Source organism: Emys orbicularis, chromosome 20 (genome assembly GCF_028017835.1).
Source record: "Emys orbicularis isolate rEmyOrb1 chromosome 20, rEmyOrb1.hap1, whole genome shotgun sequence".
NCBI classification, from domain to species: Eukaryota; Metazoa; Chordata; order Testudines; family Emydidae; genus Emys; species Emys orbicularis.
Window position 1 is genome coordinate 534,262 of NC_088702.1, and position 26,320 is coordinate 560,581.

At 63.8% G+C, this 26,320-nt stretch overlaps 1 protein-coding gene across 1 annotated transcript; it reads left to right on the top strand.

Annotated features, from left to right (window-relative positions):
• The first annotated feature begins 7,627 nt into the window (after positions 1 to 7,627).
• THBS3 (thrombospondin 3) lies at positions 7,628 to 25,593 on the top strand. The gene is made up of 23 exons (XM_065420471.1): positions 7,628 to 7,706; positions 10,572 to 10,778; positions 11,134 to 11,390; positions 11,536 to 11,638; positions 12,452 to 12,478; positions 13,030 to 13,112; positions 14,293 to 14,344; positions 14,460 to 14,608; positions 16,214 to 16,354; positions 17,837 to 17,914; positions 18,006 to 18,158; positions 18,340 to 18,450; positions 18,781 to 18,888; positions 19,327 to 19,486; positions 19,689 to 19,807; positions 21,221 to 21,273; positions 21,644 to 21,837; positions 22,297 to 22,475; positions 22,756 to 22,804; positions 23,149 to 23,345; positions 23,502 to 23,674; positions 24,744 to 24,883; positions 25,535 to 25,593. Exons 1-23 carry the CDS (start codon positions 7,628 to 7,630, stop codon positions 25,591 to 25,593), a joined length of 2,871 nt encoding a protein of 956 aa, XP_065276543.1.
• The last annotated feature ends 727 nt before the right edge of the window (positions 25,594 to 26,320 follow it).

The window sequence follows — 26,320 nt, forward strand, 5'->3', positions numbered from 1 at the left end:
CCGCGCTTCTGTGCCCCCTGTGCCTCTATACCCCAACCCCCCCATGCCTCAATACCCCAACCCCGCCGTGCCCCGACCTACCCTGTGCCCTCCCTGAAATGCCCCCGAGCCTGACCCCCCCGCATCCCAATACCCCGACCCCCCGTACCCCCGTGTGCTGACCCCCCACGCCTCTGTGCCCCATGCCCCGACCCACCCTGTGCCCCAATACCCCGACCCCCATCCCCCTATCCCCCTGTGTGCCGACCCCCCGCGCCTCTGTGCCCCCCTGTGCCCCGATACCCCGACCCCCCCGTGCCCCGTCACCTCCCTGTGCCCTCCCTCCACACCCTGAAATGCCCCCTAGCCTGACCCCCCGCTCCCCTATACCCCGAGCCCCCCACGCCCCGACCCCCCGTACCCCTATGTGCTCACCCCCCACGCCTCTGTGCCCCTATACCCCAATCCCCCCTGCACCCCATATCCCGACCCCCCGCGCCTCTGTGCCCCTATACCCCGACCCCCCCGTGTCCCAACCCACCCTGTGCCCCAATACCCCAACCCCCTGTACTCCCATGTGCCGATCCCTCGCGCGTCTGTGCCCCCATACTCTGACCCCCCTGTGCCCCGACCCACTCTGTGCCATACCGTGTGCCGACCCCCCGCATCCCTATACCCCAACCCCCCCGTACCCCCATTCCCCCTGTGTGCTGACCCCCATGCCTCTGTGCCCCTATACCCGACCCCCCCGTGCCCTGACCCACCCTGTGCCTCCATACCCCCCCGTGTGCTGACCCCCTGTACCCCTACACCCCAACCCCCCATACCCCCATTCCCCCCGTGTGCCAACCCCCCCCCCCCCGCACCTCTGTGCCCCTATACCCCCTGAGCCTGATACCCCTGCACTTTCCCTGTGCCCTGCCAGCCCGGAGACCGAATCCCCACCATCACCCCCTTGCAGAGGCCTGCTCTTCTCTCTCTCCCCAGCAGACCCTGCAACTCTTTCTCTCAGCCCCTATATCTCCAAAGGGCCTGGCTGTCTCTCCCCGGGGATTTCCTGCGCTGGGCCGTGGGTAGAAACGGAGCATCTTCTCTCAGCGTTGCAAATTCCAAGGACGAATTATTTGTCACACTGGTTTTCTGTAGCAGCTAAGCTGGGAATCTGTGCAGAATAGGTTTGAATGTGCAGCGAGTCATACAAGAGTTGGAATGTTTTAGCTTAGTCCCCACATCATAAACCTGCCACCACGCCCTGTATGGGGCGGCTGGTCAAAGCTGCTGGGGGGGGGGGGGGGGGGGCGGGATTGCAGGATGGATGGTTGGGGGTTGGTTAAAGAGCTGCTTTTGCTCTTGGCTCTGTGACCGATTCCTTGTGTGACCTTGTGCCATATACATCTCCTCGGGGTGGGGGGGAACTCGTCTCTGCCTCAGTTTCCCCTCTGTAAAACAGTGATAATGATCCTCTCCCAAGAGGGGCTGCTGTGGTTTGTAAGGCTCTTAGTGATCCTCAAGTGAGCAGGGAATTGACAGCAGTTTAGCATCAATTGCTGCAGCTTTGACAGGCCCCAGGGAATGGTCACAGCTTTGTGACAGATGGTTACAGGCTTGGCCCAGCTGCAGCAGCTTTGCGTTTACAATGCACTCATCATCGTGGTATGAGGTATGCTGTGTGCAAAACTACTGTGGAGTTAGGAGGCGCTGAAGAAGGGCTCCCCCTGTCCCAGGGACACCGTGTTTGTCTCTCACCCAGGGCCGGATTAAGCTTTTGTGGGCCCGGCGCCAAATTTATGTGTGGGCCCCCCATGGAGGCAATGGAGCATGGCGCGGGGGGGAGGGTGTCAGTCCCCAGAGCAAGGGGACAGCCAGGGGCAATAAAGAGGAAGAATCCCATGCACTGCTACAGACTAGGGACCAAGTGGCTAGGCAGCAGTTCTGCAGAAAAGGACCTAGGGGTTAGAGTGGACGAGAAGCTGGATACGAGTCGACAGTGTGCCCTTGTTGCCAAGAAGGCTAACGGCATTTTGGGCTGTATAAGTAGGAGAATTGCCAGCAGATCGAGGGACGTGATCATTCCCCTCTACGCAACATTGGTGAGGCCTCATCTGGAGTACTGGGTCCAGTTTTGGGCCCCACACTACAAGAAGGATGTGGAAAAATTGGAAAGAGTCCAGCGGAAGGCAACGAAAATGAATAGGGGGCTGGAGCACATGACTTATGAGGAGAGGCTGAGGGAACTGGGATTGTTTAGTCTGCAGAAGAGAAGAATGGGGCGGGGGGATTTGATAGCTGCTTTCAACTACCTGAAAGGGGGTTCCAAAGAGGATGGATCTAGACTGTTCTCAGTGGTACCAGATGACAGAACAAGGAGTAATGGTCTCAAGTTGCAGCGGGGGAGGTTTAGGTTGGATATTAGGAAAAACTTTTTCACTAGGAGGGTGGTGAAGCACTGGAATGGGTTACCTAGGGAGGTGGTGGAGTCTCCTTCCTTAGAGGTTTTTAAGGTCAGGCTTGACAAAGCCCTGGCTGGGATGATTTAGTTGGGAATTGGTCCTGCTTTGAGCAGGGGGTTGGACTAGACACCTCCTGAGGTCCCTTCCAACCCTGAGATTCTATGATTCTATGAATATGGCATGGCAGGGTCCACCTAGCCCAGTGCGAGGGCACTATTTACACACCGACAGTTGCCAGATGCACGATGGCCCGCCCGTCCCTGTGCTGCCAGCATGCTCCTTCCCCTTGGGAGTGGGCCCATGCTGTGCCACACAGCCCCCTGCCCAACACCGGAACACCCCCCCGATTCCCTATGGCCAACCCACCCCCGCGGACCCGCTATGCCACTTCTGCAGCTTTTCCTGCAGGGAAAAGTCTCCCTGTCTCTCTCTCTCTCTCCCTGCCACATCTCGAATCCCATCTGAAAACCTCTCTCTCGTCCCTAGCTGATACCTCTTAATTTCTCAGTCCTTCAGCCGCTGTTCTGCTGTGCACACTGTTCCAGGGACCGAGGGTTTACAAGAGAGGCCGTACTGCTTGAAGCTGTTGCACTGAAAAGCGCCACCTGAAAACTGCAAACATGAAACAGAAGGAACTAAACCCTAACATGCATCTGCAACGGGGGCTCATCCCTTGTGCCAACAAAAGGCAGAGTGACTGCTGGATTTGCCACCCTGAGCCGTGGTCTTCGCTGGAGAGGCAGCCTGGCCCCCCTCAGAGCGCGTGTGCGGGGAAAGTAAGTCAGCTGCGGCTGAACGGGAGTGAAGCAGGCCCCGAATCGGGGCCCAGGGCTCCCTGGGGATGTCCTTGTTAGAGAGGGGAGATTGCAGGGTTGATAACAGGCCTGTTAATACCTGCGGGTCTCCCCTCCCCGCGCATGGCAGGCCGTGGGCTGAGTGGTGAGACAACCCTCCTGCCTGCTCTTGTCTTCCCAGCTTTTGTTAATGGAGAGAGGGGCGCTTGCATCACAAGCTGTGCTGTCCTTGTCTCTGCCTTTCCCGTCATTTGCGGGGCCTCTGGGGCTGCAGGGGGTGCAGCGGCCTGGAGCAGACTTTCACCTGGGGGAAAACCCTAGAATAAGCTGCAGTTTGACCATGTTCTCTCTGGATCTAGTCTCCTGGGATGTGCGTGTCAAGAGCTCCTGCGTCTGCCTCTCTAGCCAGCAGCACATCTGAGTCCCCATCCTGTTCTTAGCGAGGAGGGTGGTGTGGGCCTGTTCAGACACTGCATGTTTTCAGGAGGTCGTGATGCTTGGATCCAAACCCACCCAGCAGCGCGCAGCCTGCGTTCCAGAGCGCATGTTGCCATGGAAAGAAAACAGGGGTGGGGGAGCAGCACACGCAAAGCACGAGGATGGAAAATCTCTGCTCTCTGTAATTTGGGAGAATCCAAGCAGGAATTCTGTTCCCCCTCCCTCTTTGGAGTCCCTGTTAATTAGGACTCGGTTTAGTCCCTCGCCGCAGTGGATCGAGCCGAGCCGCTGGCATTGGCCTGCCTGGCTGAGAGCAGCAGGAAGGGCCAGGGCTGGAGGGAGCCCACCTGGGCATGGCTCATCGCGTTGTTATGGCGGCAGTGGAAACAAAGAGTAAACACGGCTGACGCTGCACTCAGCGAACCTCGGTGCAGCAGAGGGCTTGGCTGTGGTTCAGGAACGACCTTCCCGGCCAGCTGCATGAATTTGCCAGGGAGCTCCTTGTGTCCCATGGGCCCCAGTCAGATACGGACACATACAAACAGCTGGGGAACACTCCCCATGCGCTGACAGGCAGGCCTGGAGAGTCACAGCTCTCGCCCCGCCAGGGTCCAGCCCCATTGCCGCTTCGCCCCAGCAGGGCAGAGGGAGGGTACCAGGATGGCAGAGCAGGATTCGGGAGATCTGACAGGTTCCGCAGACAGCGAGGTGCAGAGATGGTGCAGGGCATGATGCTGTGGGAGTGGATGGGACACTGAAGTGAGGACCCTGCTCTCTCCCTCGGGAGGCTGGGGACTCCAATCCATTGGGGCAACAACAGGAAATCAGACCAGTCACTTGTCTTAACTCTCTGTAAACCGACCCTCCCCCACACTGCCTCCAGATTCTGTGTCCTGCAAACCTCTGCCATCCCCAAATGCACTGACCGTCCGGACCCTCACCGGAAAGGACCCGTGTCATTGCAGGCAGCTCAGCGAGGACGCCCAGCCACCCCCAGCTAGAGAATGGCATATCCTCATTGGCCACCGCCAGAAACTGGGCCCTAGGGCACATGGATCAAAGGCAGGGCCAGCGCAACCCATTAGGAGACCTAGGCGGTCGCATAGGGCACTACAATTTGGGGGGCGGCGACCGTGGCAGCATTTCGGGGTGGGACCTTCCACCGCCTAGGGCGGCAGAAAAGCTGGCGGCGCTCCTGATCAAAGGCCTGGCCTTTTCTGCTACCCTCGCACGTGCACTGCTGCCCTGGCGCTGCCCTGGTCCTGTGGGATCCAGCTGGGTGCCCTGACCAATGGTGCCTCCCAATTCCCTGATCTGTGGGTCCCCGCCTGCCCCCCTCTGCCTTTCCCTGCTAGCAGAGTTCAAAGGTGAAGGTGCTTCTGTGACGAACTGGGACTGTTCTTACTGTGGTCTTTGAATGCTGACAGGGGAGTGTGGCTAGGATAGTCCACATTGGGGGATGGGAGACTGACCAACGGAGAATACCTGAGCATGTAACATGAGAACCCAGGAAGGGGTTGGAGGCCAGGTGACACCTTTGCCTGGGAAACTGAACAAAGGCTGGAGAGGGAGAGGGAGTCAGAGCTGGCTGGTGATATGGCTGGGAGGCAGACGGGGCTCTGACCTCGCAAGGGGGCTGGGGCGCCCTGGGACCCCAAGATGGACCTAACTGAGGGGGTCCTGTTGTCTGTGCCTGCAAGACCTGTCTTGGACTGTATTCCTGTCGTCTAAATAAACCTTCTGCTTTACTGGCTGGCTGAGAGTCATGGTGAATCGCAGGAAGCCGGGGGTGCAGGGCCTTGTGTCCCCCCACACTCTGGGACAGCTTCCAAGATGACCTCGTTGTTTTGTTCTGGAGCTTAGGTCGGGTCCTGAGAGCTGATTTATGCAGCTGCTGGGTGGCCTGGCTTTGTTGCCTCACCTCCAGCGTGGGCTGAGAACAACCTGTCTTGAGACTTAGGCTTCCCATGGGGGGGGAAGGGGACTCCCCCCCGCCACCATGGCAGACTCTCAAATGCGTGTGTGGAGTTAAATCCCCTGTGTATCTGGCAGGGCCTGGGGCATGTGGGGGTGACCCCCTGTCTCTGGCAGGCCCTGTGGGATAGAGGAGTGACTCCCTGTCTCTGGAAGACCCTGTGGGAAGGGGTGTGTGTGACTCCCTGTCTCTGGAAGGCCCTGGGGGATGTGGGGGTGACTCTCTGTCTCTGGAAGGCCCTGGGGGATGTGGGGGTGACCTTCCAGGCTCTGGAGCTGCCCCTGTCACACACATCCCCTTTTCTCCCCTTCAGTCTCTGTCATCTGCTCATGGGGCCGCTGGTTTCTGCTGCCTTCCCTGGAGCATGACCCCTCCCCCCCCCCCGAACCCAATGGAGCCATTTCCCCCACCTAGCTGCTTGACATCCTCTTTCCCATGGCCTTGCCAACTGCCCTGGACCTTTCCTGCACCAACATTCCCTCTGCCTCTTGAAAGCGCTGGTGCCCAGAACCTCCCCAGGCCCAGGAAGGAGAGTTCCTCAGGGAGGAGGGCAGGTTGTCCCGTTTTCATGTGGGGCAGGTCGGCAGGATGGTTGGTGTCAATTGTTGTCTGGGTGACGGTGTATCATGGACCGCATGCTGCACACTCCTGTCAGGAAACCTCTCCCAGGGGTGCTTGTGCAACATGCTGCACTCAGCTTTCCAGCCCACAGTGGCTTGGAGCTGGAAGAGCCAGGGCCGGCTCCAGGGTTTTGGCCGCCCCAAGCACCTGCTTGCCAAGCTGGTGCCTGGAGCCGCCCCTGGGAAGAGCGCGTCCATCCTTTGTTCCAAGTTCCCATCCTCCTTCTGGGGGCTGATGCTGGGGCAGGCTACGTGCATGTCTCCTGCACACGTGGGCGCACAAACGTGCACCAGGGCTGGCTCTAGACTGACTGACATCCCCATGACCCTGCAGCTGCCAGCAGGATCTGAAGTCAGGGCATCAGGTTTAATTTTGGTGAGTGAGAGGTTGGGCCTGGGGAAGGTGGCTGGTGGCAGCCGTCTGGTCCAGCTGTCTCACGAAGGCAGGGCTGCCTGGCTAATCAGGGCTCTGGTGAGGCCGGGCCATTGGAAAGTGAGTCACTGACAGCCATGTGGATGCTGGCTGGGAGTCGCCTCCTCTGCCGTCTGGGGCCATTACCTTCCTGCACTGATTTACCTGGCGGCGCAGTACTGGCCCACGAGCCCAGCTGTCTGTCTGCCGGCCTAACGGTGACTAATAGCCCGCCTGCCTCCAGCCCCTTCCCGGGCAGGCCAGGGCACTGTCTGGCAGCAGCTACCCCCGGGCAGGGAGAGCCCTGCCAGTGCTCAGTGGTGTGCCTCTCTGCGGTCTGAACCCCGGCCTCCATCAGAGGCAAGATGACCCCGAGTCTCCATGCTAAAGCCCAGCGTGCTCCAGGGCACGGCAGCCCCCGGGTGCTGCAAGCAGAGACCCAGCACACCCCAGGGTGCAGCAGCCCCCGGGGGCCCCCAGCTGAGACCCAGCACACCCCAGGGTGCAGCAGCCCCCAGCAGAGACCCAGCACTCCCCAGGGTGCAGCAGCCCCCGGGGGCCCCCATCTGAGACCCAGCACACCCCAGGGTGCAGCAGCCCCCGGGGGCCCCCATCTGAGACCCAGCACCCCCCAGGGTGCAGCAGCCCCCGGGGGCCCCCAGCAGAGACCCAGCACACCCCAGGGTGCAGCAGCCCCGGGGGCCCCCAGCTGAGACCCAGCGCAACCTGCCCCGTGCCGCTGCGCGCTGCTGACAGCCGAGGGCCGGGCTCCCCGCGGCGTGGGAGGGGACGAGGCCTGCGAGCCAGCTGGCCGGGCTGCGTGCTCCGGGTCCCCGCGAGGAGCGCCCCTGATTGACGGCTCTTTGTTTCCGCCCGCCATCCCCCGCCCCCGAGCAGCAGCGCTCGGGGCTCCGGCGCTTCGCCTGGGCTTCCCCCGCGCGCAGGGGCTGGGGAGCAGCATGGAGACGGGGGCGCTCCGCGGGCTGCTGGCGCTGCTCGTCCTCGGCGCGGCCAGCGCCGCCAGGCAGGAGCTGCAAGGTAAGCGGGGCCCCGTCGTGCCCCTGGGGGCTGGGGCTGCCCGGTGCTGCCCCGCGCCCTGGGTCTCCTGCCCCCGCCCCGGCCGGCTGCAGCCTGTTGCGCTCCAGGGCGCGCTGGGACCCCGAGGGCGGCAGAGGGATCCCCGAGTGTGTTTCGGCTTCAGCCTGCCGGGCGCGGAGCCGGGCGCTGCGCCCTGGGGTAAGGGAGAGACCGCCCCGAAGATCTAGCAGCGGGAAGCCTCAGCCGCCCTTCTCCTGGGGGGACCTGCCTGCCGGGGCTGGGGCCGTGTGGAGCCTGGAGCTGCAGGATGGTGTCAAGGATGCTGCAGTGAATGGATGGGGTGCGGGGTTGTGAGGAACTGCAAGGGCTGGGGATGCCGGGGTTAGGGGCCAGCGCAAGGTGGGGGGCAGCATGGACTTTCTGGGAGCTGCAGGCTGGGGAAGTTGGAAATCCTGGGTATAGGGGGATGGGGTCACTGAGGTGTCTGGGAGCTGTGGGGCCCTGGGAACTGGCTGGGATTTGGGGAGCGGAGGGACTGGGAAAGGGCAGATATCGGCAGCATGTTGCCCCGCACCCCTGCCCAGCCTCTCTTCTGTATCCCCTTCCTGTGAGCCAAGGAGTGGAGGAGCCTGGGATTCACATGCCCCAGCGTCCCAGCCAGTGGCTTCCAACTCTGCAGCAGCAGGAACTGGCAAGTGCTCCTGGAACCCTCCTTCCCCAGCCGGGGCAGCCCGTCTGCGCTCAGCTCCGCGCATCAGGCTGGTGGGGACCAGCATGCTGGCTGGAACCTGGGAGCTGGATTCCTGACCTCCCTGGGAGGTCTGGCGCTAGGGACTGTGGACAGCTACAAGTGTCTGGGTCTCTGTGCTGCAGTACAGAAGGACATTCTTCCCCCCCAAGCCTGGAAACCACAGAGCAGCCTGCAGTGTGGTGCTGCTGGAGGGAGTGGGGGGTCCATCCAGGACGGGGTGTTGCCCACAGTGCTCTGCAGGGACTAGTGGTGGTGAACCAGACCAAAGGCTGTGTATAAACCTATCAATCTAAATATTCAGCCGGTAGCTGAGAGCTAAGCCAATGCCTCTGGTTCCAGACCTGAAGCTCCATCCAGCACACTGGTGGGTGCAACCAAGTGCTAGCAAAGGGGCTGGTTCCGGAGCACCCCATGGTCAGAGTTCAGAGGTGCTGTCAGGATCGGTATTATTCAGGGGTGCTCATTGGCCAGGAGGAACCCATAGGTCAAAAGTCAGAGGTGCTGACTGGCTGGAGCTGGCCTGGGGTCAGAGTTCAGAGGTGCTCAAAGGGTCAAGGTGCTAGATGTCTAGGATACAGCCTGAGGTCAGAGTTCAAAGGGCTGGGTCACGGTTCATTCTGGCTTTGATCAGATTCACGTCAGAAAGGAGGCCCCTCTGTTGGTGACCCGGAGTGCCAGCCTGAGCCGGCTGGGACATTCAGGGAGCTTCCTGTCAGGGCTGGATTTGAGGGGCTGCTAGTTGAGCTCACCTAACGCAGGGAAATTCATCGGGGGCACAAGCTACACCCTGCTGTCCCGGATTCCCTTGCAGAAGGAGCAGGCGGCATCTCAGGGCGCATTGGGGTATCTGTGTGCCCCACGCACACTATGTCATTGTTAAAGATTCTGTGGGGTTTTCCAGGGTGCTGCTGGTGTAGGACGGCTGCCAGGTCCTACCCCAGAGGTAGCTGAATCAGCTGAGGGATCCCAGTATTCAGCATCCAGGACTTCCCATCTCCAGCGTGCTTTTCAGACCTGCACTGGTGACCCTCCTAGCTCCGGTGGGTGGGGGGCAAGGATCACTCTCACCCCTTTCACAGGTGAGGGGGCTGCAGTGGAGAGGTGGAGTGAGAGAGACCGTAGCAGGGACCGGATCTGAAATCTGGAGCACCAGGCTCCTGGTCGCTCTGGAGCAGGCTGTTCAGAGGCTGGTGGGTGGAAGGGGGTGGGCAGCCGCTGCGGTTTTCACAGAGGCAGGTCCTATGGCCACTGAACCTTTAGTCCAGATGAGTGCATGGCTGGTGGAGACATGCCAGGCAGTAGGACCGGCAGCGGTAAACCCCCCCCCCCCCATGCCCCATGCCAGCATCTCTGTGGCTTGGCCTCCCTGCTGCCTGTTTGTGAGGGGCTCCCAGGACCAGACCCGGCTGTTTCCAGAGGTGGCAGAGACGTGGCTGGGCTGGGCAGGGACAGCGCTGAACGGTGTTAGGGTGGCCACAGCCACCAGCCCGTCTGCTTGCGATGCCGGAGCGCCACCTTGTGGAGAGTGCTCCCCCGCTCTGCCAAGCCTGCACCTTTCCACGGGGCTGCCACCGCCCGGGGTTTGGTCTCCCTGTGGCCAGTGCTCCCCCGCGAGAGGCCTGTGGGCTCAGCTCCCAGGAGAGGTTTCTCCCTCCTCGGGCCGGGTGCTGCTGGGTTCAGTTCCAGGCCCCTGGGGCTCTACAGCAATTTCTCCTGCACTGATGCAAGGGAAGAAGAGTGACGTGGGCAGGGAAGATGAGGGGGGATCCTGGCTCCAACGAGCTGGAGAGGAGGCCCTGATCCTGGCTCAGGCAGAATGGAAAGGATGCCAGCCCCCCAGAGCAGGAACTGCAGCCTCTGAGCTCTGCTCTGCCAGACAGTCACTGCCCTGGAGGTAGAGTGGGTTTGCTCTGTTTGCATCTGTCCATCTCTGGTGTTTGCAGCGTGTCCTTCGCTGCGCTCTTTGACCGGCCATGCCCCTTGCAGGGGAAGCTTTGCAAAGTCTCCCCAAGCGCTGTGCTCCCTCGCCCGGGGGTGGCGGGCAGGTCCTGGGTTAGGCTCTCTGCAGGTACCTCTGGCTGTCGGTGCGATTGCCTGTTCTCTCCTCCCTGCAGTCCTAGACCTGCTGACGGTGACCGAGGCCCGGCACATGGCCAGTGTAGCAGACAAGATCAGGACACAACTACTGGCAGTCGATGACATTTACCTCCTCTCCACCTTCCGCCTGCCCCCCAAGCAGGGCGGGCTGCTCTTCGGCCTGTACTCCAAAAAGGACAACACCAGGTGGCTGGAGGCCTCCGTCATTGGGAAAATCAACAAAGGTAAGGGGGGTGCTGAGCCAGGGACGGGGGTGCCCGTCGGGAGATGGGAGGCCTCTGGGCTTGTGCCTGCCTCAGGCCCTGGAAGAGAAGTGGACAGGTGAGGTGTATGGGGGCAGTTCACGCAGGGAGCTGGCAATACAGGCGTCCCAGCCAGGAGAGTGGTCCCAGCAAGGGAGGGTGGGCTCTGCGCGGAGGGGAAACTCTGAAGGTTGCATCAGTGGACCTGGCCGTCGAGACGGGCCGTCTGCTGGGTAGGGTACATTGGCTGGCGTGGGCGTGCCGGGCACAGCATGCCCGTCCCCTGGGGGTCCCCACCCTGTGGAGAAACCCTCACGGCCGGTCCTTTGCTCGGCAGTGCTGGTGCGCTACATGCGGGAAGATGGCAAGGTGCACTCCGTCAACCTGCAGCACGCCAGCGTGGCGGACGGGCGGAGCCACACGGTGATCGTGCGGCTGAGCGGCCTTCGTGGGGACACCCTGGCCATGGAGCTCTACGTGGATTGCAAGCAGGTGGACTCCAGCGTGGGGCTGCCCGAGGTGATGATCCTGCCCCAGGCTGAGGTGGAGTCGGTCGAGGTGCGCACAGGGCAGAAGGCCTATCAGAAGATGCAGGTGAGCGAAAGGGGGGTGCAGGCTGGGAACTGCGGGGCTGCAGGAGCCCAGTGCTGCAGGCGGCCGTGTCCCACCCTGCCCCACGGGTACCGAGACCATGGCAGCGGGATCCCAGAGGCTGAGCCGTTTTCTCTTTGTGGATCAGGGGTTCGTGGAGTCAATGAAGCTGATTTTAGGAGGGTCCATGAGCCGAGTTGGGGCCCTGAGCGAATGTCCCTTCCAAGGGGATGAATCCATCCAGAACGCAGGTAACTTCAGGGGGCACCGCAGGGGCGCACGTGGCCCGCACACACGTATGTCATACACCCAACACGGGCACCACAGGGGCACACATGGGCCGGACACACGTATGTCATACACCCCACATGGGCACAGCACGGACACACATGGGCTGGACACACATATGTCATACACCCCACATGAGCACCGCACAGACACACATGGGCCAGACACACATATGTCATACATCCAACACGGGCACTGCACAGACATGTTACATACTGAACAAGGGCTCCATACCGGCACATACGGGGGGTCCAGGTACACCTACATGTGTGTGTTACATACTGAACAGGAGGCAAATGCAGGGACATGGACAGAATCCGAGTCATGTGTGTTACACATGGAAAGCAGGTGACCCAGATGTGTGTGTCACGTAGGAAACACAGGTGGCCACAAAGCTCACGCACACACAGGTTGCTGAGAGAGTCCGTCAGGCAAAGCACAACTGGGTGGTGCCACTTCCTTCTCCTCCAGCACCTGACGCCACCAGGGCAGGCTCTCCCCAGCAGCCTCCTCCTGGAGGGCGCGAGGCCTCGAGCCGCCTGGAAGCTTTCCCGTGGGGCTCTGGGGCATTCATCATCTCTGGTCACTTGGCATTCGAGCGAGGGGTGATGCTGCAGCCTGGCTTCCATCTGGCCAGCGGCCGCCCCTGCTGGTGACCTGCCAGGAATGGCTGGCCCAGTGGCAGCTGCAGCAGCCCTGAGCCATGGCCTCCTGCCCCAGGAAGGCAGGTGATGCTCTAGCCGGACTAACTTCTCCTCCTGTCTCTTCCCTTGCAGTGACCGGGGTGCTGAACTCCATCCTGGGTGAGTTGCTGGCTGCTCGTCACCCTCCCACCCTCTGGGGTCTGGGGAGCTGCTTGTGGGCAGCTGGAGGCCTCAGGGATGCTGGGTGGAGAAGGGGACTCATGCAGCTGTCTAATGACCTCACCTTTTGCCCAGCCACACCTTGGTGCAAACACTGCCAGAGCCACAAATGCAATGAGTTTGGGGGTCTCAGCCTGCTCCCTTGTCCACAGCATAAGGCCACTGAACAGGAGTGTCATTCTGTGCTCAGAAGACCTAGGGTTGGGATAGCAGGGGCACTAGCAGGGCTGTGTGGGATGGGACTCAGCCCTCATCTGCGTTGCTTGGCCCTGGCCCTGTCTGTCTCGGCAGGTCTGGTGACCAGGGGAAGAACCAGGAGCCCAGGGTTGACTCGGGGTTTGTCCCTGGCGGGCTTGGCTCCTACTGGCCACTAGGTGGTGGCGTCTGCCCTTCCCCGTGAGCTCAGGGCGGCAGTGGGCAGAGTGGTCCCCAGCCAGCGGCCCCCAGAGTCTTTGCCCTGGACCCTGACCTTGTCCTTTGTGTGTGGGCAGGTGAGCAGGCCAAGGCCCTGGTCACTCAGCTGACCCTCTTCAACCGGATCCTGGGGGAGCTGCGAGAGGACATCCGCGACCAGGTGAGCCAGCTTCAGGGGCCGGTGCTCCTGGTTCCAGGGCGGCCCCCTTGCTGTGGCAGGATCAGCACTGTCACGGAGTCCCCAGGCGATGCTCTGGAACTGCTCCCTACGAAGCCAGGCAGGACTCTGGGGAAGTCTCCTCTCTGTGAGCAGACTGTCTTCAGGGCAAGGAGCTCACACGGCTTCACCTTCCTGGGTCTGACCTTGGAGCATTCAGCATCCTCTGCCCCTCCGTGCGCTTCCCACAGCGAGTCCACCCAGGCGGGGTCCTGGGGAAGCCAGAGGGTCCTGCACCCCCACTTCGCAGTCAGACGTGACTCTCAGCCAGCCAGTAAAACAGAGGTTTATTAGACGACAGGAACATGGTCTAAAACAGAGCTTGTAGGTCCAGAGAACCGGATCCCTCAGCCGGGTCCATTCTGGGGCCCAGCGAGCCAGACAACCCCGTCTGCCCTCACTTCCCATCTCCAGCCAGCTCCAAACTGAAACTCCCTCCAGCCCCTCCTCCTCTGGGCTTTGTCCCTTTCCCGGGCCAGGAGGTCACCTGATTCCTTTGTTCTCCAGCACCTTCAGCTATCTCCTTGCAGGGGGGAAGGGCCCCGGCCATTAGTTGCCAGGAGACAGTGTGTCGGCCATTTATGTACACTGGCCATTTGCTTTGCAACAATTACACCCCTTATCCCACCACCTAGAGACTTAAGAAATGCATAGGGGAAACTGAGGCACCCCTACAGTATTCAGAGGAAACATTAAGAACAGTCCCACTTCGTCACAAGCAAAGTCTGGATGTGGCCATTAGCCCGACTCTCGCCCTGGCCCCGCGCGTTGGCAGGAGGCTGGTGGTTGGGTGCTGGGGTGGAGTCTGGGGGGGCACAGGTGGGGTCACCGAATGTAACCACAGCTGGGAGCCAGGGGACTTCCCATTGCTCCACCTGCCCCCACACTTCCCAGATTGGTTCCCGTGGCCCCACCCCCTCCCACACTGACCCACCTGGCCCCTTCCCCTCTCTCTGTGGCATGAAGAAGGTTCTTGTGTCCTTAACTGGGCCCTGTAGTGACATTTGGGGGCGCAGCATCTCCCCCGCTTGCTGCCCGGTGCGGGGACCGTCTGGCCTGCAGACCGTGCCCTGCCTGGCGCCCAATCCCTGGCTCTGAAATCCTCCATTCGGCTGCCTTGCAGGTGAAGGAGATGTCTCTGATCCGGAACACCATCATGGAGTGCCAGGTCTGCGGTGAGTGCCTGGGCCCTGGGGGAGCTGGCGCCTGCCTCGGGGGTCCCCTTCCCTGTGCTGGGCCGGCCAGCTGACCTGCCCTCCCCTCCCCTTCCCTCCCCGGCTCTGTCTGTAGGGTTCCACGAGCACCGCTCTCGCTGCAGCCCCAGCCCCTGCTTCAGTGGCGTCGACTGTATGGAGACGTACGAGTACCCCGGGTACCGCTGCGGGCCCTGCCCGCCCGGCTTCGAGGGCAACGGCACTCACTGTGCTGACATCAACGAGGTGAGAGCGACCCCCTTCGCTATGCCCCTGGGGCCAGCGTCTCAACTGAGCGCCCCCCCCGCGCCACGGCCCTGGGGCCAGCATCTCCACGGAGCCCCCCCCCACGCCTCTGGGGACTGTGTCTCCGCGGAGCCCCCCCCCCCCGCACTCCTGGGGCCTGTGTCTCCACTGAGCGCCCCCCCCCGCTGCGCCCCTGGGGCCAGCATCTCCACGGAGCCCCCCACCACGCCTCTGGGGCCTGTGTCTCCGCGGAGCCCCCCCCGCACCCCTGGGGCCTGTGTCTCCACTGAGCGCCCCCCCCCCCTGCTGCGCTCCTGGGGCCAGCATCTCCACGGAGCCCCCCACCACGCCTCTGGGGCCTGTGTCTCCGCGGAGCCCCCCCCCCCGCACCCCTGGGGCCTGTGTCTCCACTGAGCGCCCCCCCCCGCGCCGCGGCCCTGGGACCAGCATCTCCACGGAGCCCCCCGCCACACCTCTGGGGCCTGTGTCTCCGTGGAGCCCCCCCCCCCGCACCCCTGGGGCCTGTGTCTCCACTGAGCGCCCCCCCCCCGCTGCGCCCCTGGGGCCAGCATCTCCACGGAGCCCCCCACCACACCTCTGGGGCCTGTGTCTCCACTGAGCGCCCCCCCCCGCTGCGCTCCTGGGGCCAGCATCTCCACGGAGCCCCCCCCCACACCTCTGGGGCCTGTGTCTCCGCGGAGCCCCCCCCCCGCACCCCTGGGGCCTGTGTCTCCACTGAGCGCCCCCGCCAGCTGCGCCCCTGGGGCCAGCATCTCCACGGAGCCCCCCCCCACGCCTCTGGGGCCTGTGTCTCCGCGGAGCCCCCCCCCCCCCGCACCCCTGGGGCCTGTGTCTCCACTGAGCGCCCCCCCCAGCTGCGCCCCTGGGGCCAGCATCTCCACGGAGCCCCCCACCACGCCTCTGGGGCCTGTGTCTCCGCGGAGCCCCCCCCCCCGCACCCCTGGGGCCTGTGTCTCCACTGAGCGCCCCCCCCGCTGCGCCCCTGGGGCCAGCATCTCCACGGAGCCCCCCACCACGCCTCTGGGGCCTGTGTCTCCGCGGAGCCCCCCCCACCGCGCCCCTGGGGCCTGCGTCTCCACTGAGTGCCCGCCCCCCCCCCCTCGCTGCGCCCCTGGGGCCAGCATCTCTGCACGGCTAGCAGCTGGGGCTCATGAGGGCCCAGGAGACACCACCCCCGTCCGTCTCCAGCACACAATGGGGCTCCATTACCTTCTGGCTCCAGGCTCAGGGAAGCACCTCTGTGCCCCTGCTGCCCATTAGTCCCAGCATCCCCCAGGACCTGCCTGCAGGCTGTGCCCTCTAGGGAGGGTGCCGGGACCCCACAGCTCATCAGCTCCCATCTGGCGAGGGCTGGTGATCCTGCAGATCCCCGGCTCTCATAGCGGGAGAGTCTCAGCTTTCGGTGAAAACAGAATTTCTAGCCATGGTGTCTGCGGGAAGCACTGGGGAAAGTCACCCAAATGATCCCCTCTCCCCATGGGCCTCCTGCCAGGGGGCCAAGGAACGGACCTAAAGGGAGCCTTGGCCTTGCTCCTGGTTCTAGGGACCTGGCTCATCACTCGGGACCCTCTCTCTGTCTCACAGTGCAGTTATGCAGACCCTTGCTTCCCGGGCTCCAAGTGCATTAACACCGCGCCTGGCTTCCGCTGCGAGCCCTGCCCTCGAGGGTACAAGGGGAATCTCATCTCTGGTGTGGGCGCAGACTATGCCAAGGCCAGCAAGCAGGTGAGTGCAGCACCTCCACGGCCCTGCTGCCGGCAGCTCCGTGCAGCTGGGAGCCTCTGGAGAGCGCAGGAGGCAGGTGAGGCTGGGAGCGGGTTCCTCGAACAGGCTCTGTGCCCAGCCTGTGGCAATGGGTGCTGTGGGGATACGTAGCCTTTGCGGGGGGTGTCTGGGGAGACGCTGGGCCCAGGGGCGCGTGATGCTGCTGCAGGACAGTACTAGGCAACGGGCTGAGTGATGGTCTCCACCTGCTGGGCCTGGTCTCCCCCCAGCAATTCCAGAGGGGCGCCTGCAGGGAACACTCAGCTGGGGAGGGGCAGATTCCCTCTGGGCAGAGGGTATTGCAGTGTAACTGGGGGGGCGTTATGCTGTCGATGGGCCCTGAGCCGGGCCCAGCCCAGGAACCCCTTGCCCCTGCGTGCTCAAAAGCACCCGTAGGAGCCGCAGGCAGGGAGAAGCCAATGAGTGCCTGAGTTTGAGGCCCATGAGTGCATGGTGAGGCCTATAGCTACGTGCCCTGGGACCCCTGAGAGCAGAGAGGGTTGAGGGCCTGCAGAAGCCAGGCAGGGCGCGGGGTCCCTGTGGTGTCGGGGTGGAGGGGGTCCCTGTACGTGCCAAGGATAGCGTTGGGTTGCTGTGGTGCCAGGAATGGAGTGGGTCCCTGTGGTGCTGGGGGGGGGTTTCCCTGTGGTGCTGGGGGGGGTGTTCCCGTGGTGCTGGGGTGTGTGTGCGGGTTCCCCGTGGTGCTGGGGGTGTCCCCGTGGTGCTGGGGGGGGGGTGCGGGTTCCCTGTGGTGCTGGGGGGGGTGTCCCTGTGGTGCTGGGGGGGGGTGCGGGTTCCCTGTGGTGCTGGGGGGGGTGTCCCCGTGGTGCGGGTGGCGGGTGCGGGTTCCCCGTGGTGCTGGGGGTGTCCCCATGGTGCTGGGGGGGGGAGTGCGGGTTCCCCGTGGTGCTGGGGGTGTCCCCGTGGTGCTGGGGGGGAGTGCGGGTTCCCTGTGGTGCTGGGGGGGGTGTCCCCGTGGTGCGGGGGGGGTGTCCCCGTGGTGCTGGGGGGGGGGGTGTGGGTTCCCTGTGGTGCTGGGGGTGTCCCCGTGGTGCTGGGGGGGGTGTCCCCGTGGTGCTGGGGGGGGTGTCCCCGTGGTGCTGGGGGGGGGGGCGGGTTCCCCGTGGTGCTGGGGGTGTCCCCGTGGTGCTGGGGGTATCCCCGTGGTGCTGGGGGGGGGTGTCCCCGTGGTGCTGGGGGAGGGGGGGTGCGGGTTCCCTGTGGTGCTGGGGGGGTGTCCCCGTGGTGCTGGGGGTGTCCCCGTGGTGCTGGGGGGGGGGGCGAGTTCCCTGTGGTGCTGGGGGTGTCCCTGTGGTGCTGGGGGAGGGGTGCGGGTTCCCCGTGGTGCGGGGGGTGTCCCCGTGGTGCATACCTATGTTAGGGAAGGCACAGGGTCCCCAGGGGCCCATGCCACGGAGTGACCGTCTCTCTGGGCTGCTGCAGGTTTGTACAGATATTGACGAATGTAACGATGGCAACAATGGCGGCTGTGACCCGAACTCCATCTGCACCAACACGGTGGTGAGTAGCACCTGCCCCCTCGCCTGCACCGAGTGGCCTGGGCCGGGGCTGCCTGGACGCGTCTCACCTGCTCCGCCCCATCTCCCTGCAGGGCTCCTACAGGTGCGGGCCGTGTAAGGCTGGGTTCCTGGGGAACCAGACGCTGGGCTGCGTCCCACAGAAATCCTGCAGCAGCCCCACCCACAACCCCTGCGACATCAACGGCTACTGCATGTTCGAGCGGAACGGCGCCGTCTCCTGTGCGGTGAGCGCGGGGGTGGGGGTGGGGGTGGGCAGAGCCGGGGCAGGGCCCAGTGGGGGGGGGGGGGCAGAGCCGGGGCAGGGCCTAGTGAGCACAGGGGGTGGTGGGGACAGACACGGCTGGCTGCTCCCTGTGGGTCTCTTCCCCCCATGACGGCTCCCGCTTTCCCCACCTCTCCCTCCAGTGTAACGTGGGCTGGGCCGGGAACGGGAACGTGTGTGGGCGGGACACGGACATCGACGGCTACCCGGACGAGCCGCTGCCCTGCATCGACAATGACAAGCACTGCCAGCAGGTGGGGGGCTGGGACCAGGGGGGCTGGTGTGGGGGACCCAGCCCCGGGGCAAGAGCGGCTGGTTTGGGGGACCCAGCGGGGAGGGTCGGGGCGACCCAGCCCTGGGGTCTGGAGGGTCAGGGGGACCCAGGCCCTGGGCGACAACAGCTGGTGTGGGGGACCCAGCCCTGGGGCAAGGAGGGTCGGGGGACCCAGCCCTGGGGTCTGGAGGCTGGCCGTGGGACCCTGCCCCTGGGAGGGGTGCAGCAGGGAGAGCAATGGGGGTTCCCGGTTCCAGGCTGGTTGGAGGCGGGGGGCTGCCCTGGCTCTAACGCGGGTTCCCCACTCCAGGACAACTGCCGGCTGACGCCCAACTCCGGGCAGGAGGACGCTGACAATGACGGCGTCGGAGACCAGTGTGACGATGACGCGGACGGGGACGGCATCAAGAATGTGGAGGTGCCGTGGTGCTGCGCCCTGGGCTCTGTCCCTGGCACTTGGGCTGGGGGGGGGCAGGCGCCGCACAGGCCCCCTGCCATGGCGCCCAGGGAGCGGGGCTTTCTGCTTGTGGTGGGCTCTCAGCCGAAAGCCCCACTGATGGCACCTATGACGGTGTCCCCTGGCATGGTGGGTTCAGGATCTGTCCTTCACCTCCCTCCCCCGTCTGGGATGGGGGTCTCTCCCCATTCCCCCTCCCAGTGACGGGGTCTCTCCCCATTCCCCCATTGCAGTGATGGAGTCTCTTCCCATTTTCACCCCCACCCTGGCTGTAGGGGGGGTCTCTCTCCCTGTCCCCCGGCTGGGATGGGGGTCTCTCCATGCCCCTCCACAGCAGAGATGAGGGGGTCTCTCCCCATCTCCCTCAGTGATGGGGGTTTCTCTCTCTCTCTCCCACAGGACAACTGCCGACTCTTCCCCAACAAGGACCAGCAGAACTCAGACACTGACTCCTTCGGGGACGCCTGTGACAACTGCCCCAACGTACCCAACAACGACCAGCGGGACACGGACAGCAATGGTGAGGGGGATGCCTGCGACAACGACATCGACGGGGATGGTGAGTGAGGGGAGCTGGGGGCTGGCCCGGGAGGGGGCTGGGGGCTGGGCCATCAGGAGGCCTGGGGTCTGGGCCGGGAGGGGGCTGGGCGGGGGTGGGAGGGGCGGCTCGCTGGAGGCCTGGGGGCTGGCCCGGGGGCTATGTGGGGCAGGGGCTCGTGGGCAGTGCCCATTCACACACACACACTGCTGTCCCTCAACAGGGATCCCCAATGTTCTCGATAACTGCCCCAAGGTGCCCAACCCGCTGCAGACGGACCGGGATGAGGATAGCGTCGGGGATGCCTGCGACAGCTGCCCTGAAATGAGCAACCCCACTCAGGTATGGGGCCGGGCGGCACTGACCCTGCCATGCTCGCCCCTGGCTGCCGGGCCACAGGCTACGTCGACTGCTGCTCCGAGCTAGAGGGCACCACGGACTGTCTAGTCTGGTCTCCCGCACACCTGGGGCGCGTGGGTGGGCAGAACCGGCAGGGCTGGGGGCGGGAGTCCCCATTACAAATTCACAGGGGTGTGCTGCCCGGCCCTCGTACAGAGCCTCGAGGGAGGAGCCATGGTTCTCTGCCAAGCCCGCAGCTCGGGCTTTCCCGCGGGTGAGCTTTGCAGTCCCTGGCTCTGAGACTGCGCTGTCGGGCTGCAGCCCCCACCCCTGGTTCTCGCCACGGGCTCCCAAGGGCGAGTCCAGCCGAGCTCAGACTCCTGCTTCAGCGCTTTTTCTCCTGGAGGGGGCAGCGCACCCAGCGAGTAGCTGCAGCCTCGTCAGAGCAAGCCAGCGTTTATTAATCACCTGGAATCCAGCACTGGCAAGCGCAGGTCAGCATGGGGAAGCCGGGCTGCAGACACAGCCAGAGCTGGGCGAGGAAACTACCCCGATACCCCAGGCTCTTCTGGGATCCATTCTGGGGCTCCCCTGCCCCGTCCTCGGTAGCAACCTTAACAGAGACCCCTCACATCTCATGCCCTGGTGCTGTGTCCCCCTCTTCCCCTGCCCCGGCTGCAGGGGTTCACAGCTAATGTCCCAGCCGGTTGCTGAGGCGTCTGTTCTCTCCATTCATACGTGGACAGTCCTTGGTAGTTCATTCACACCTGCCTAGGGCCTGCACATGCACCTCCAGCCCCCGGCTTCTATTTCTTTGTCCCACTGAGTGCTGTCACGGACTCACAGATCGTGCCCATATTGTTCAATAAAATGTTACCAAAAATTTACACATTTTCTACACCCCGACTACTGGGATACCTGGGAGCCCCCTCTCCCCCAGTAGCTGGGGTGCCATTGGGGTGGCTGGGGCAGGGGGCCCCCTCTCCCTCAGTAGCTGGGGGTGCCTGGGGCAGGGGGCCCTCTCTCCCCCAGTAGCTGGGGTGCCATTGGGATCCCATTGGGGTGGCTGGGGCAGGGAGCCCCCTCTCCCCCAGTAGCTGGGGTGCCATTGGGGTGGCTGGGGCAGGGAACCCCTTCTCCCTCAGTAGCTGGGGTGCCACTGGGGTGCCTGGGGCAGGGGGCCCCCTCTCCCTCAGTAGCTGGGGGTGCCTGGGGCAGGGGGCCCCCTCTCCCCCAGTAGCTGGGGTGCCATTGGGATCCCATTGGGGTGGCTGGGGCAGGGAGCCCCCTCTCCCCCAGTAGCTGGGGTCCCATTGGGGTGGCTGGGGCAGGGGGCCCCCTCTCCTCCAGTAGCTGGGATGCCCCTCACTGTCCCTCGGAGGTTCCTTGCTGAACTAGGGCTCTGGTCTCTTTCAGACAGATGTGGACAGCGACCTGGTGGGAGACGTCTGTGACACCAATGAGGACAGGTGGGTGCCCGTGTCCCTGCCCTGCCCAGCAGAGACTGGCTGGAGGGGGCAGCTATTGGCTTTCCTGCCTCTGTCCCTCCCTGGAAGCTCTGTGCTCCGGCAGGAGGGAAGCGCGGGCCCCTGCGGGGCAGCAGGGCTCTCTAGGAGGCAGTGGGAGTCCCTCAGGAGTTGGGATGGCGAGAGCCTAGGTGGAGATGGGGGTGGCAGGGGCCCTGGGGGGAGTCCCTTGGGGAAATTTGGGGTCCCGGGGGGAGGTGAGCATCGCTGGGGGGGCACGAGGAGCTTAGAGGAGGTCGTGGGGGGTCTCTGGAGATCCATGGGTCCCTGTGTTGTGCCCCACACGCACTCATCCCACTCTCTGTCCGCTCAGCGATGGGGACGGGCACCAGGACACCAAGGACAACTGCGCCGAGATCCCCAACAGCTCCCAGCTGGACTCGGACAACGACGGGCTGGGGGATGAGTGTGACAACGACGACGACAACGATGGCATCCCCGATTACACGGCGCCCGGCCCCGACAACTGCCGCCTCGTCCCCAACCCCAACCAGAAGGACTCGGATGGTGAGCGGCCCGGCCTGGCGGGGAGCGGGGAGCAGCACGGCTCAGGCCTGGGCGACTTGAAGGAGCCAGCCGTCCCTGCAATGCGGACATGGGGGCTGCTGCCATACAGACTGTACCGCTTTGGCCCGGGAAACGGGCCCTGCTGGGACAGGCATTTCCTGGCCACTGGAACCGTGTCTGCCGAAGGCTCTGCTGGCATGGAAATGTCACCCAGAGTCAGCCCCCAACTGGCAGCTACAGCACCGAGTGCCAGGCTGGCCAGAAGCTCTGTTGCTCCCAGGCCCTAGAGCCCAGTGAGCTGGAGGCTGAGCCCCCACTGCTCTGTCCTGCGCCCTCCCCTCCCCTCCCCTTCCCTTCCCTGGCACTGTGCACTTTCTGCCCCACGCCTTCCCCCTGCTTTGCACATGTGGGTCCCTGCCCATGGCCGTTCTCGTGACCAGCCGCGTGCTGTGTGCTCAGGGAACGGTGTGGGCGACGTCTGTGAGGAGGATTTCGACAATGACACTGTGGTGGACCAGCTGGACGTGTGTCCGGAGAGCGCCGAGGTGACGCTGACCGACTTCCGGGCCTACCAGACCGTCATCCTCGACCCCGAAGGGGATGCCCAGATCGACCCCAACTGGGTGGTTCTCAATCAGGTACAGCTGCGCCAGGTGCCCCCTCGTGGGGCAGGGGGTACGTGGCCTGTGTGAGCTGCATGGGAGACCCAGCCCCATCTCCTGTTCCCCAGCTGGTGCCCGGGGCACACAGCGCTGGGGAGGGTGAAAGCAGGGAACAGCATGGGGAGCTCTTCCCTGCAAACAGAAGGGACCATGGCTGGGGCAGTGTGTGGGGCCGGAGAAGTGCTGGCCCTGGGGCAGGGCGCTCAGAGCTGTACTTACGGAGACTGAAAGTCACATCCAAATTCTCTCTTTCCAGGGCATGGAGATTGTACAGACCATGAACAGTGACCCAGGCCTGGCAGTAGGTAGGTGGGTTTTCCTGGCCTTTGCCCAATGTTCCCGTGCTGCTGCTGGTCTCTGCAGCAAGTTACACCTCCCCACCTCCCCCTCCTCCTTCCCCTTTTCCCTCATCAGCTGAGATTTAAGGTCCAGGCTCCCCACTCCCCCCACGAGCGTGACCTCTGGGTCCCGGTGCCGGAGACAGGAGATGAAGGCTGGGGGGCAGCAGGCTGCTGGGGTGATGCTGGACAAGGCCTTGTCTCGCCATGGCCAGTCCCCCAGCTGGAGCACTGAGGTCCCTTCCCCTCTTGCCCGGATAGCCCAGGTGTGGTTGCCCCTTGCTAACTCTCCCCCCTGCCCTTGTGCACAGGCTACACGGCCTTCAATGGGGTGGACTTCGAGGGCACCTTTCACGTTAACACCATCACGGATGACGACTACGCCGGCTTCATCTTCAGCTACCAGGACAGCGCCAGTTTCTACGTGGTGATGTGGAAGCAGACAGAGCAGACATACTGGCAGGCGACGCCCTTCCGGGCGGTGGCCGAGCCAGGTCTACAGCTCAAGGTCAGTGCTGGGCAGCCGGGGAGCTGCATGGGAACCCCCGGGCTTGGACACAGCATCCGGCAGCCAGCTGAGTCTCTGCCCCACTGTGGGCACCCTCGTCCCCATCCTCCACCCTTGGGATCCCTCTCCACTAACTCTCCTGCCCGCTTCCCACAGGCCGTGAAGTCCAAGAACGGCCCCGGGGAGCACCTGCGCAATGCCCTGTGGCACACAGGCCACACCCCAGACCAGGTCCGGCTCCTCTGGAAAGACCCCCGCAACGTGGGCTGGAAAGACAAGACCTCCTATCGATGGCAGCTCACACACAGGCCCCAGGTGGGCTACATCAGGTGAGGAGGGGCAGGCCCAGAGCCCGGCAGTATGAGTGGGGTGGACACAGAGAGTACACACCCCACTGGGGATACTGCGGCTGGCGGGGGTGTTGCAGCACCCCGCGGGTATGGTGGAGCTCTGTGGGTTTGGTGGGGCCCCCAGTGGATATAGTGGGGCTGGCAGGGGGACCCCAGCACCCGTGGGTTTCATGGAGCCCCAGTGGTGATAGTGAGGTTGGCGGGGGGACCCCAGAGCCTTCTGGGTTTGGTGGGGCCCCAGTGGGGATAGTGGAAATAACAGGGGGACTCCAGAGTCTTGCAGGTTTGGTGGGCCCCAGTGGGTATATGGGGACTGGCAGGGGGAGTCCCAGCACCCCATGGGTCTGGTGAGGCCCTAGTGGGTATAGTGGGGCTAGCGGGGGGGGGGGGGGTCCCAGCACCCCGTTGGTTTGGTGGGCCCCCAGTGGATATAGTGGGGCTGGCAGGGGGACCCCAGCACCCATGGTTTTCATGGGGCCCCAGTGGGGATATGGGGCTGTTGGGGGGACCCCAAAGCCCTGTGCATTTGGTGGGGCCCTCAGTGGATATAATGGGGCTGGCAGGGGGACCCCAGAGCCCATTCTCAGGGCAGGGGGCCCCACTGGAAGCTGGGCTCAGGAGGACGGCCATGCAAGGCAGTTTCCTTTTTAACCAGGCCACCGCGCTGGTTGGCAGCTCCTGGGGGGTGGGTGGGGGACGTGTTCGTGCAGCTCAGCGCCTGGGAACCGGCCCCCACAGCCCAGCGCTGACTCCATTCACAAGCTGGGCCTCAGCGGCCATTGTCCCTGTCGCCATAGCAACTCAATCCCTGCTCGGAATGCTCCGGCCCAGCAAAGGCCTTTCACATGCAAACAGGCCGAACAATGGGGCTCGGAGAGGCCAGGTGCTGGGGCCTGAGAATGTCCCTTCCTGAGCCCTGGGGGGCAGCCTGGGAGCTGGCTGTCCCCCAAGGAGTGCCCCCCCCCATACATGGCCCCCCCAGGTCTCGACGGCCAATGCCCCCACCCTGTGGCACTATGCTCACTGGGCCCGGCCCATCTCTCCCCAGGGTGCGGCTCTATGAGGGACCCCGTCTGGTGGCTGACTCTGGGGTGATCATCGACACCACCATGCGGGGCGGGCGGCTGGGCGTCTTCTGCTTTTCCCAGGAGAACATTATCTGGTCCAATCTGCAGTATCGGTGCAATGGTGAGCGTGGCGGGGCGGAGGATAAACCTGCGTCCTCGGGGGCACGCTGGCTCCAGGATTCAGCCCCGAAGCCTGTCTGCCCTGCTGTGTGACCTGCCCGGGCAGGGACGGTTTGGGTGGGGGTGGGGTCCCCCCACACCTGGGCTGCACTTAGAGGTTGTGCCAGGCAGCGCCCATGCAGCCATGGTGTCAAGAACTCGACAAGGCTCTTCTCAGCATAGAGCGTTAGGATTTTATTGACGTTCTGCCAGGGCCGGGGGGCTCGGACTCCGCGCCCCTCCACTGGGGCTGCCCAGGGCACCGGTGCAGGTGCTGATCTCTGTGGCGTGGGGAGCCACAGCCCGCTTAGGGGTCACTGGGTCAGCAGTGAGTGAATGCCCTTTAGAGTCAGATCAGAGCCAGCGCCCCCGAGAAGGGAAGGTCTGTGTCCCATTCCCCTGAGCCAGCTGACCCCCCCCCCCCCCCCAGCCTGCATCAGACCTGGCGCCCCCTAGAGGGGAAAGCCCCAGTGTCCCACTCCCCACCTCTCTGAGGGAGGTATGAGCCCATAGGGTCAGGGTGTAGGAGCCGCTATGGGGCAAAGTGCCCAGTGATCCCTGTTTCCAGGTGCCCCCTGCATTTGCCTTCATCCTCTCTCTCTCCTACCTGCAGACACGATCCCAGGAGACTTTGAGCCTTTCCGCCGATTCCTGCTGGAGGGCCGTGAGTGAGCCAGCCTCCTTCCCCAGCCACACCCAGGACCTCTCCAAGTGCGTCACCAAGGGACTTCTTGTGGCCTCCACAGCCTCCTCCCTGAGCTGGGCCTCGGCCTCTCCCTGCCTGTGGCCCACAGGCCTCCACGCTGTCCAGACCCGGGTACTGGAACCCATTGGACCTTGCGTTGCAGCTAACTGGTACTAAAGTGCCTGCCCAGCCCAGCTGGGCCTGTCTCCCCCTCAGCAGGATAACCAAAGCACACACCCTTGCCAGGACCCAGCCTCATGGGGCTCTGTAGCTGGGCATTGAGCAAAGGACCGCAAGGCAACTGGTGTGTCTGCCGGTGGATTGGGGCCATCAGGCGAGCTTCTCCAGTTGGTACTGCTAGTGCCCAAAGCACCCGCCCCTCAGCCCTGGCGCTCCTTCTCCTGCTGGAACCTTCATCCTGAGTCTGGCCATAAAGTTCTGATTGTTTTCTACCCTGTGCACCTTGTTTCTGGGTGGGGTGGGGGGGCAGGGTGAGGAGAAAGAGGGCAGATCGACCTCAGCACTTGGAGCTGCTTGCCTTGTAGATCCCAGTATCCCCTGGGTTCACAGGGGCCCTGTTTCCCATTTGAAGCTTGTCCAGGGCTGGTGGGAATGCTGGGGTCTCTCTGGGATGCTGCTGGCTGCAGAGAGGAACCCAGACTACGTCCTCTTTGCTGACATGCACTTCCAGTCTTACTGCGGTTTCTAGCCTGT